General features: G+C 48.6%; 1 protein-coding gene across 1 annotated transcript in view; it reads left to right on the forward strand.

The window, feature by feature from the left end:
• Positions 1 to 10,810, forward strand: part of Atoh8 (atonal bHLH transcription factor 8) — a 29,589-nt gene extending 18,779 nt beyond the window's left edge. The window contains exon 3 of the mRNA XM_042690437.1: positions 9,772 to 10,810. Coding sequence (XP_042546371.1) covers positions 9,772 to 9,777 — 6 coding nt within the window. The 3' untranslated portion in view covers positions 9,778 to 10,810. The remainder of the gene's footprint in view (positions 1 to 9,771) is intronic.
• The last annotated feature ends 1,108 nt before the right edge of the window (positions 10,811 to 11,918 follow it).

Here is an 11,918-nt window from a genome sequence, read left to right on the forward strand (position 1 = left end):
TGCAAGTCTGAACATTATGCATGCATAGGGTGGTAGGGGAGCTGTAGGATGAGAGACCCCTATCAGCTCATCGGAAGGTAACTCTGGGGGGGGGGGCTTTGCTCTTCCAAAGTCACAACCATAAACACTCCGGTGCCTGGGCCCACAGCTGATTGCAGCATGACATGCAGTCTTTTTAAAGAACTGGCTGCTGCCACTGCCACCAAAGGCTTCTGGGACATGTCTGCCTGGAATCTGGGCACCTCCTGGGATCAGTCACCAAGTGGCCTCTCCCAGGCTGTGGGGTTCTGGAGCCCTGGAATGAAAGGAGAGAAGGGCAGGCTTTGCTGACTTCCTCACACCTCTTTGGGTCCAGGAGGAGCCAGGGCTGGGCTGTCCTTCTCCAGTCTCTTTGTCCATCTGCCTGGCTCAGTCCTGCGCATTCTGGAAACCCTCCCTGAACCTTACCCCAGCTGTAGCAGAACCACCACGTGTTCTCAGCACAGGGGTGTTTGTGGTCCAGGGCAGTGGTTTATGCTATGCTATGATGCCACCGGGATGCCCTGTTGTACAATCTGTGGGAGTTCACGTCTCACATGACAGTGAGGATTTCAGATGACCTGTTGTATGGCACAGCATATCCCATTACACCAGGCTGTACGCTTTTGCATGGTGTCAGCCTCTCTATGGAGACGCTGGGTCCCTGCCTGCTTCTGTTCCATCTCCTCATTCCCTCCAAGGCCACCCACTCAGCAAGGGATGACTTTCTGTCCTGAGGTTCATCAAGAGCTACACAAAAGGTCCCGGGCTCTCCTGGCTTGTACTCTTGTTGCCCTGATTTAGAAAGGACAGCTTTACATTTCAAATATTCTTCAGAAGCAGCTGAAATGAACAGGGCCCCATATTGCTCCTAGTTGAGAAGTTTTGCTCATGGCTGTAGTCCTAACTCCTAGGAGGCAGAGATCAGAAGGATTGAAGTCCTTAAAAAAAGTTCATGAGACTCTATCTCAACCAATAAAATCTGGATGGGATGGTGTTTACCTGTCATTCTCACTACGAGGGAAATGGAAATAGGAATATCTCAATCTAGGTTGGACCATGGAAAAAGTGAGACTCTACTTGAAAAAGAAGACAAATGGAAAAGGCTGAAGGCATGGTTCAGTAGGTCAAGTGGTAGAGTGCCTGCCTACCAATTATAAGAACCAAGTTCAAACCCCAGTACTACCAAGAAAGGAATTATGAAGGGAAGTAGCTGTTTCAAGTCTCCAGACCTCTTTTCCTCTCTGCCTCATGACTGTATAGTGGCTGCCATAGCACCAACCACTTCATCCCCAAGCTGTACCTATTCAGGGTGGAGGCCACACTAGGAAATAAATTTCTTCTCTCCAAGAAAGTCAGACCTCCCCAGATAGCTCCTACCCTCCCTAAAGGAGGGATATTCTCCTTGAACCTGAAAAAGAATGTCAGGGTCTGTCAGCTTTCCAGAAGGGCTGCTAAGTAACAGCCACATAGCTCACCCTGGAGGCTTCCTCCCTGGGGAGCCAACCAGTGTCATGTGTTCATGTAACTCTTGCCACAGTCTGCACAGCTAGTGCCACTAGCCTTGTTTCAGCCCGTGGCCTTGGGATTCCATAGAGCCAAGGCAACTAGGCTGCATCCCTGCATACAGCACTTTACAGTTACAGAGCCTGTGATGCCTGTTATTCTCTTCAATCCTACAGAAACCTGGATTCTCCTTTTTTTTTTGCCAGTCATGGGGCCAGAACTCTGGGCCTGGGCGCTGTCCCTCAGCTCTTCAGCTCAAGGCTAGCGCTCTACCACTTGAGCCACAGTGCCACTTCTGGCTTTTTCTGCTTGTGTGATGCTGAGGAATCAAACCCAGGGCCTCATGCATGCAAGGCAAGCACTCTACCACTGAGCCACCTTTCCAGCACCATGGATTCTCATTTTTACCATGCACGTGAAATGATGTGAAGTCATCTAGAGCTGGACGGAGCTGGGTGGGGCCTGGGTAAGCTCCACCTCCAGGCTACCGCTGTCCTCTGTCCCCTCTTTGTCAAAGCTGAGACTGTGAGCTGAGGGGCTGCCCAGTAGCATGAGATCAGGGGACAGGACTCTGAATCTCAGCCCAGACAGGCATGTGCCTTTCTCCCAAGATGCAGACACACTGCCTGGGATGGAGAGGCTCAACGACATGGCTATAAAGGGTTTTGTCGACTGGAAGCTCTAGATGGTAAGAGGGTTTCCCAGAGGTCATATTAGTCCATCAGGAAGGTGGACAGAAGGACCCAAGAGTCCCCTCCCACATTGTGGCCAAGAAAATGGATATAAGGCTAGGCTGCCCACCAGGGGCTTGATTCTGTGGCCAGACACAGCATCCAGGGTCTCTCTCTGCTGCCTGTGTTTGCACTGTGTGTGTGTGTGTGTGTGTGTGTGTGTGTGTGTGTGGTACGCACGTAAGCGCGAGCACATACACGTGCACATGTGCGTGTGCACACACACGCATACCATGCATAGGTATGCTGGGTGTCATAGGCACCATCTGTCAGGATCTGAAAGGCTTTTGATATAGCAGGCATTTTCTAGTGCACACGGGAAGGGGGTCATACCAGAAGGCAGTAGGTAGTATTCAAGACTTTCTAATTTTGCTCCCCCAGGTCTCAAGGGCCTTTAGAATGGTCTGTTAGTGTGACAGGGCAGGGCTAGGCAGTGAGGTATATGGGGAGCAGTTCTAGGGAGGAAGCTACTTGGAACTTTCCAGAAGCAGTGGCCTGGCATTGCTGCAAGTCACCCTCCCTCCACAACAGCAGCACTTTCCACCTTGTTCTGCTGCTACTTGTCCTCTTCACCCGGGACAAGCACAAGTGGACAGGCAGCCAGTGCGGTGATTCACGAAGTGTGACCTGCTTTTTCTCCCTCCCTGTCCACAGTGATTGCCCTCTTGTACAATCTTATTATGTCCATGAGTAGGAAAAGACCCAAAGGACTCTGCACTTTTATATGAGACTCAATCTCTGGGTGCCAGGGGCTTACATCTGTAATCCTGGCTACTCAGGAGGCTAAGATATCTTAAGAGTGTGAGGTTACAAACCAGCCTGGGTAGGAAAGTCTGTGAGACTCTTAACTCCAGCTAACCACCAAAAAAAAAAAAAAAAGGCACTGCTCTAGGTGCAGGGTCACTTTGGAAAACAAAGCAGACAAACGTTCCACTGTAGTCTTTGGGTCTCAGAGCTAAGTGACAAACACAATGAACAGAAAATCCAGACCAGAGGAGCTGACCCCATCAATGTACATATAGGTGTCTGGGATTGGAGCAGACTCGCTCTCCTCCAGTTGTCTGCAACCTGTCCACATGAGGCTAGCGCAGGCAGCAGGTCAGAGCATAGTCAGTAGCCTTGTTCCAGGTAAGGATGCAGAAATACAATAAAGAGCTAAGAAACACAAGCCCTGAAGCCTCAAGGACCTTGGAGCCCCATGAAAACTGTGATAGTCACAGCTTGACCTTGAGTAGCCAAGAGGAATCTGAAGTTCAACCAGCCATGTGTGGCTGAGAACTACTGGGAAAGGCCCATCTGAGCTGCATCAGCAGAGAACCCATGGGGCTGCCTTTCCCTAGAAAAGTTTGTTTCTGTGAAGAGGCTCGTCCAGGGATGTCAGAACTGGAAGAAGCAACCTTCATGTCTGTTGGGGGATCCCAGATCTAACCACAGAGTAAACATTTGCCCAAGGACTGAAAGAATAGAAGCATGAGGAAGTGAGGGTTTTCAGATATCAAGTGGACAGTTCAAGGGTGAACAAATGCAGCAGTGGTACTCACTGGACACTATGTTGAAAATGAACTGTACAACTTGTGAGTGGGGATGGGAGGGAAAAACTGGGAGAGAGTGATATTGTCCAGAAAGAAATGTATTCTTTACCTGACTTATGACAGTAACCCTTCTGTATATCACCTTTTTAATAACAATAAAAATATTAATAAAAAAAAACAGATAGCTCTTCTGTCCCCTACTGAGGACAGCCACGGTGATCTGGAGATACAGTTCCTATCAAGTTGCTGATGAGAAAATAAAGAGGCAGGACACACACACACACACACACTGACATATAGCTTCCACCACACACACACACACACACACACACACACACACACACACACACACTGACATATAGCTTCCAAACAGGTCCAAACAACTTCTTGCTGTAGCTACTGTTATTACCATTTAATAGATAAAGAAACAGAGTCACAGAGATGTTAAATAACTTGTTCAATGTCACATAGCCAGTAAATGGGGAGGTCAGAATTTACATGGACTCAGTCTGATGCTGTGACTGGTACATTTTTAACCACTGAGCTCTATTGCACAGAGGTGCACCTGTGTGTGTGTGGGCATGGATTGTGTCGGGGGTAAAAAAAAAAATCATTTCCCTTATCTCAGCCTTGACAATGCGCTAGTGTGCTGGCAGCTGCTTTTGTGGTGTCACTGATAGATAAGGTGACAGTGAGCCCTGGTGAGAGATGTCCCCAGCCCACCGGGATCCCACAATTGACTTTAGATCTAGCTAGTGGCGGGGCCTAAGGATAAAGGGAGTGAGTACTGGAGGTGTTTTCTTATCTGAAAACTGCATTTGCAAACTGGATGGGATAGCACACACCCGAAATCCCAGCACTCAGGAAGCTAAACAAAATAGGACGCTATATAGGTAAGTTTTCAAACTCTGTTTTTGTTTTGTTTTTAAGAATTGGTGGAACGCAAATTGATCAATATGTAACATTTGTTTCAAAGTGACTCTTTCCAGTAACTTTTTGAGGTATTTTCAGCCTGTGAGGCCACTTGAGGTTTTCAAACACCAGTTAGCCAGCCAGGTACCTAGTACCCTAGCTACTCAAGAGGCTGATATATGAGGATCACAGTTCAAAGCCAGCCAGGGAAAGAAAGTCTGTGAGACTCTTATTTACATTTAACCAGCAAAAAGCCAGAAGTAGAGGTGTGGCCCAAGTGGTAGAACAACTAGACTTGAGCAGAAAAGCTCCAGGACAGTGCCCAGACTGAGTTTAAGCCCCAGGATTGGCAAAACAACCACCAAACCAGTTAGCAAAACCAGTTAGTTAAATTGAGGGCCTGACGTGACTATGGGGACACACACTAGAAGGTTTCGGCTTGACTAACTCAACTGACCTAGAACATAGGTACTATTGTTGGCCCATTGTAAAGATGAGGAAACGAAGGTTTGGTTGGGGAAAGAAGCAGCATTCAGAGCCAACACAACCTGCCATTCTAGCACAAATATGGTATAGAAGGAAAAATAACCCTCAATAGCATGGTTCTTAGTTGGGTGCCAGTGGTTCATGCTTGTAATCCTAGCTACTCAGGAAGCTGAGATCTGAGGATTGCCGTTCAAAGCCAGCCAAGGCAGAAAAGTCCCTGTGAGACTCTTATGTCCAATTAACTACTCAAAAACCAGAAATGGTCCTGTGGTTCAAAGTGGTAGAGGGCTAGCCTTGAGCAAAAAGAGCTCAGGCCCTGAGTACAAGCCCCACAACCAACCCCTGACCCTCCCCTCCCCCCAAAATAGTGTTGCTCTTGTATAGTATCTCTCCCCCGTTCTTTCTACTATAATGTCATATTTTATACTATAATATCATATTTTAGTTTTGTTTGTTTTGCTGGTCACAGGGCTTAAACTCTAGGCTTAGGCGCTGTCCCTCAGCTCTTCAGCTCAAGGCGAGTATTCTACCACTTGAGCCACAGTGCTACTTCCATTTTTCTAGTAGTTTATTGGAGATAAGAGTCTCATGGACTTTCCTGTCCAGGCTGGCTTTGAACCATGATCCTCAGATCTCAGCCTCCTCAATAGCTAGTATTACAGGAGTGAGCCACCGGCGTGTGGCAGTTTTTGTTTTTGCTTTTTTTTTTATTGTTGTTGATTGTGAGGCCTGAACTCTGGGTGCTGTCCCTCAGCTCTTCAGCTCAAGGCTAGTGCTCTACCACTTGAGCCACAGTGCACTTACAGCTTTTTCTGCTTATGTGGTGCTGAGGAATTGAGCCCAGGGCTTCATGTATGCAAGGCCTGAGCCACCTTCCCAGCCCCCATATTTTAGTTTTAAAACAGCTTTGGAAATCTGACTGCTGTTTTTAGGATAGACCAATTAAATAAATCTGTCAGGATCTGAAACTTGTTATTTTTTTCCCCTTCACATAGAAAGCTATATAAAATTACTTAAATATAGAAAAAGGTATAACTTGGCAATAGTGAAAAGTGATTAAGTAGAAATTATAGACCAACAGTTAATTTAAAAGGCAACATGACACAGATTAAAATTGTTTCTTAAGTGCTCCCAAGGTGGTAAAATTACCTCACAAGACCCAGCACAATCAAGGCAGAGTTCATCAGAAATAAGCTGGAAGGGAACAAAAGCAAAACAATGGAGTTTGTTCTAGAGTTCACTCCCATCAGCAGGAATTCCCAGAAAGTCCAGACATGTTTACAAAAGTGCTCAGTGTTCCATTGGAAACGGGAAGCATTGCCCATGATAGGTGTAAGCCATAGTCAATTAGATGTCTGCTACCGCAAAGCTCAACAAGTATTTATTGAGATGCTGCTGTGAACCAGGCACTCTGCTAGAGTACAGAGGCTGTAATAGTGAACAGAGCAGGCCTAACCTCAGGACTGGCATTCTGTTGTTGTCGTTGTTATCTTTAAACAGTTACACAGAAGAGTTCAACTTTTGTGAGTACGATGCATATGAATCTACAGGGAAGTGGTGCTGTGGACAGAGGCATGGGTGGCTGTCACACGGGGAGTGCTTACTCACCCTATATTTGCAATTATGCAAATAAGAGGCCGTGGCATTGGTTTGTTTCCTAACCCTTAGCCACAGCAGATTGGTCTAAAGGAAGGAATTGGCCATGGTTGGACTAATCAGCTTCCTCTCCTGGGCCTTGGAGTTTGGATGCTCATAGCTGTCCATGGCTCCTCAGTGGAAAAGCAGCAACCATGTGCAAGCAGCCAGTAAGGCTGTGGTACCTTCGAAAAGTTCTTCTTGAGTGTCACAGCTTTATCTGTCTTGAAACCTTCCTCTGAGCTCTTGGTAATAATGCCTTTTTACAGCATTATCAGAGGTCAAGAGTGTTTCTACTCATGAAACTGTCAAAACAATATGGTCAAATCTGCTGTGAGATGACTGGATAAACAAAGTCACGTGATTTTTTTTTTTTTACTGTAGGACCTGTGTGTGTGTGTGTGTCTGTGTGTGTGTGTGTGTGTGTGTGTGTGTGTGTGTTCTGAGACTTGAACTCAAGGCTCGAGTGCTGTCTCAGCTTGTTTTGCTCAAAGCTAGCGCCTAATCACTTGAACCATACATATCTATCTCTACTTCTGGCTTTTTGATGGGTAATTGGAAATACCCAGCCTGCCTGGGCTGGCTTCAAACCATGACCCTCAGATCTTACTCTCCTGTGTAGCTAGGATTATAGGCATTTGTCACCAGTACTTGGCTACTGCAGAACTTTTTGGAGCCTTTATTTGTTCATATACATTCCAAAACAATCTATGGTGTTGCCCAAACTCCTGCTATACTCTAACTGGTTAGTCCTGCAGAATGCTTTGGGGAATGCAAATCCATTTATACTATAAGTGAGAAGGAATTAATGCACAGAGAGGGAGAGGATTACCCAAAGCCACACAGCCATGTAACTGTAGAAAATGTCCTGCTGGCCGAGGCCTTCCCGTGCTTTTCTCATTGAGCCTTCCTGGACATGAGCTTCCCTGGCTGGACGTGCATGTGCTGGAATTCCTGGGAGGAGGTGGGTGATGGACATGCAAGTGGAATGTAGACCCAGGAGAAAAGGTGGGATCAAGAATTGAAGCCCAGTCTCCTGACAAGTGGGTGGCAGTTGTGGCTGAGCAGGGTCTGAGATCTAACAGGCCTTGCTGCTGGCCTAGGCTGCCCCAGCCACCTTCACAGTGTGGCCAGGAGGATGGCTCCAGCCTTCCACAAGTTCCCCAAACCACAGGCAGGCTGGAGAAGAAAAAAGCTCAAGGCCCGGCCCATGGCAGGGCCCGCCCAGGCGGCCAGCGCCGGGATGACGGGGGTCTGTAAATCACCCTGTGAACCACAGACCCAGTGCCATCCCCACGGGTTTCCTTTCCGCTTCTTAATCCTTCTCTGCAGACTCAGTAACAAAAAGCAGATTCCTGCTGGGGCCAGCCAAGCACAGTGGACTGGGAGAATGTGAGCCGAGGATTTACCACATCAAGACCCTGCCCGCCTCTCACTTTTCCTTTTCTCCCCACTAAGCCACCATTAGCTGGACAGCTTCCCTACCCCTGGCCCTGAGCCTTCATCGGGCTTGGACCCTGCTTCCAGCCTGGCCCAGCCTATTGGATCTTGGACCACATCTTGGCTGAGCTTCTACTGGCGCCTTTGGCCTCTAAGACACACCAAGGCCTGTGGTTAGCAGCCCTCTAGCCTCATGGTTTGGCTGCTTCCTGTTCCCCAAGCCTCACTTCACCCGGGGCAGCCACTGTGTGGTAGAAGAAACACTGCCGTTCTGGATTCAAATCCTGCTGCTGCCAGCTTTTAGCACCTACTCTCTGTGCTCACAACCGATTACCTTGAGATGAGACGTGAGGAAGCACTCTGGCATGTCTGATCTTCCTGACAGATGTTTTGCTTTAGCAAGAAGTACTAAGCTATGTTCAGGGTTGTTGCAGGACAGAGAGAAGGATGTGCAGTCGCTTTATTTGGGAGTGTGTTGGTCAAAGGGAGGGAGCCTGTGTATTCTTGTCCACGTTCCAGGTGGACTTGGTCACCACCACCCCATCCTACTAGCTTTGACCTTCCCCAGAGGGTCATTGCCCAAACAGGACCCATGAACTTTCTTCCCTTCCTCCTGCCCATTCTTGGAAGCAAGGTACATCCTCTGATCAGTTTTCTCCAGATGAGCGTCAAGTTCAACTGCCAATACAGATGCAGCAGGTCAGGGTTTCTACAGACTTTAAGGTGGTCTTACCCAGCAATTTCCAGACTGTTCCCTTAACTCTCGGGTTCTCAGGATGTCCCCATGTCACCAGTGGAGAAAGCACAATAGAACTCAGTCCTTCTCTGTCCCTGTCCCTCTCACCCTCTGATCACCCAAAAGGACAGAAGGGTTAATCTGTTTGTTGGGTCAGCATTCCACAGGTCACACTTGATTTCTACTGCTTAGAAGGAAGTTTGGAAATGACTGATCTGCTTAGGCAGATGGGGAAAATGAGGCTCAGAGAAGTTAAGTGACTTGTATCAGGTCACCTTGCTGGCAGCTGAGGGGCTGCATATAGAGTGCACCTTGGGCCTCCTGGTATAATGTTCCTTTCCAAACTGTGTGGGGGAAGAGGTACCATGGACAGCCACTCCAGTGGGGGCCAACTAGCCTGAAGAGGAGTTCCCCCCTCCCCCCAGATGGGGCTGAGCCTGACTGGGATCCTTCAGAGAGGGGATCCTGTGGATCATGGTGTCAGTACCCTGGGTCCCTCCCCACAAGTCAACCAGACAGCAGGGGCTCTAAGTGCAGAGGTGTGGAGGAAAGGGACAGTGTGGGCTTTGGGGGGTAGCCAGTCCTGGATTCAAATCTGGCTCTATTTGTTTACTGTGCCCCACAAGGTACACTCTCCTGCCCCAGGTCCACAAGTGTGATGGCCCTTCTGGGGCAGGAGCTGTGGGGATCATGTGAGAGGACATTCTGGGGGTGCCCACTTGGCATCAGGATGACTAGAAGGCGCTTCTTTCTGATGGTTGCTCATTTCTTTCAGGAATGACACGTGATGGACAAGACCAAGGACACTGCTGTGGGTCACTTCCTAGCCAGGCTTGAGGAGACGGTGAGCCTGCCAAACCAGCCTGGTTCGTTGTCTTCTCCAAGATGCTGCCAGATGCTCAGTCCACCTACTGCCTCTCAGGGTCTTCAAGGACAGCAGCAGCCTGCCTCCCTCTTCCCCTCCTGTCCTTACCCAGTCACTCTGTGGTTATTTTGTACTTCGGGCTCTGCCTGGTGGGGAGGCAGTGCTCAGCTGCAGAAGTTTATTGCCAAAGATTCTACAGAGACACTAAACAAAATGGGGGGATAAAACCCAACAGTGAAAAGCCACATCATTGCTCCATGAATTCTTTTTCTCCTGTTGTCCACGTCCCATCTCAAGCCAAAGATGAGCCAGTACCTTCACCCGGAACTCATACAAGGAATGGACATTTGGTGCCATCAGAAGCACTTGGTCCTCTAACCCAGCGTTGTGTCCACGACTGGACCCTGAGCTGTATGGATACATGACAAGCCTTCTTGGGACCATGAGAAGGAGGTTGGGTGGAGGGTACCTGGCTGCCGAAGTGTCTAACTCTGATTCTTTATGTTCCTGGGGCTCAGGCTCTTACTTGGGCCTTGAGTATCAGAGAAGGGAGTAAGAGGGGAAAGAAGCAATATTCCCCCCACACCTCACTGAGGGACTTGCCCCAAGGCAACCTACCCAAAGACCTTTGCTCCAAAGCTCAGCCCTTATCAGCTGCCTCTCCCCAGTGTTCCCCCTCAGCTGTTGGAACTGGGCAGACAAGATGGCACCCTGCTGGAGGCCAGTGGTCTATGGCTGGATGGGTAGAAGGGCAGAGCGAGGAAGGGACCAGGGAAATGGGCCAGTATGTGGGGGAGGGGCATGTTCAAAACCAAGGTCTGCTCCTTCCTTGTACTCCAGAGGCCAAAGCTGTTCACATCTGTGCTCAACCATCTGCTTCAAATTGAAGTAAAAGTCCCAACATGTAAAGAAAATGCTTGTGTTGAATAGACTTGATGTGTGACCAGGACTTCGACTGATCATTGGCTGGGGAGTTTTAAAGAAGGAGGCTGGTGTTTATCTAGAGGTTGAGGGTCCTATTATTGTTAATCTTACCATCCAGACAATGAGGCCCCAAAGAGATGAGGCTGGAGAGTGACAGAGCCAGGTTTTGTTTTTGTTTTTTTGGGCAGGGAGGAGGTGGGGGGGGCGGGTAGGAGGAAGCAATAATGGGCCTTATACTTGCTAGGGAAGTTCTCTACCCGCTTGAGCTGTGCCTCCAGCCTTTTTTGGTTTAGTTTTGCAAATAGGATCTTGCTTTTTGCCTTCGACCAGCCCAGATTTTGGTCCTATTGATGCTTCTTACACAGCTGGATGACACGTGTATACCACATACCCAGCTTTTCATTGTTTTAAGGTGGGAGTTTTCTCCAACTTTTTACATGACTGGCCTCAAACTCCAATCTTCCTGATGTCAGCTTCCCCTCCAGCTCAGATTACATGTATGAACTCCTGAGCTGGCCAGGAGTTCTTGAAATAGGATGACCTCACTCCATGTCCTGAGCTCTCAAACCCTTTCTAGGTCTGTTTGCATTTCCAACCAAAATCCTTATGTGGACTTATCACACCTTTACCTCAGCGGGCCTGTCTAGAATAGAGACAGTAAAAGCCCACAGGGATGTAGGCAGCGATTGTAATAAAAAAAATAGGAAAGGTGAAGTGGAGGCATGACTCAAGTGGTAGAGCTCCAGCCGTGGGCAAAAAGATCAGTGAAGAGCTTGAGGCCTTGAGTTCCAGCCCTAGTACTGGCACAAAAACAGCAGAGAGAGAGGGATGGAAGGGGGAAGGGAGTGTTGGGGCTTTAGGGACAGGCTGCCCAAGGAAGGCAGCGGTCAATGATAGAGACCAGAAGCTACAACTATACCAGAAACACAGTTTGCCCTCTGGTCCTGCCCCCGGATGCCTGTGTTGTCTGGACCTGGGGTTTCTGTTAAGTGGAGCCAGCTTCAGGGAGCTGCTTGTTGTTCTCTGATCGTTCTCAGCTATGGATCTCCATCAGTGACCAAGGTAGTGCCTGGCCCTGGATCCCTGGGTGAGCACAGAAGCAGGGGGTTCTGCTCTGGGTACTCCTCAGAGCA

This window comes from Dipodomys spectabilis, unplaced genomic scaffold, assembly GCF_019054845.1.
Source record: "Dipodomys spectabilis isolate Male_0828 unplaced genomic scaffold, ASM1905484v1 ptg000137l, whole genome shotgun sequence".
Lineage (NCBI taxonomy): Eukaryota > Metazoa > Chordata > Mammalia > Rodentia > Heteromyidae > Dipodomys > Dipodomys spectabilis.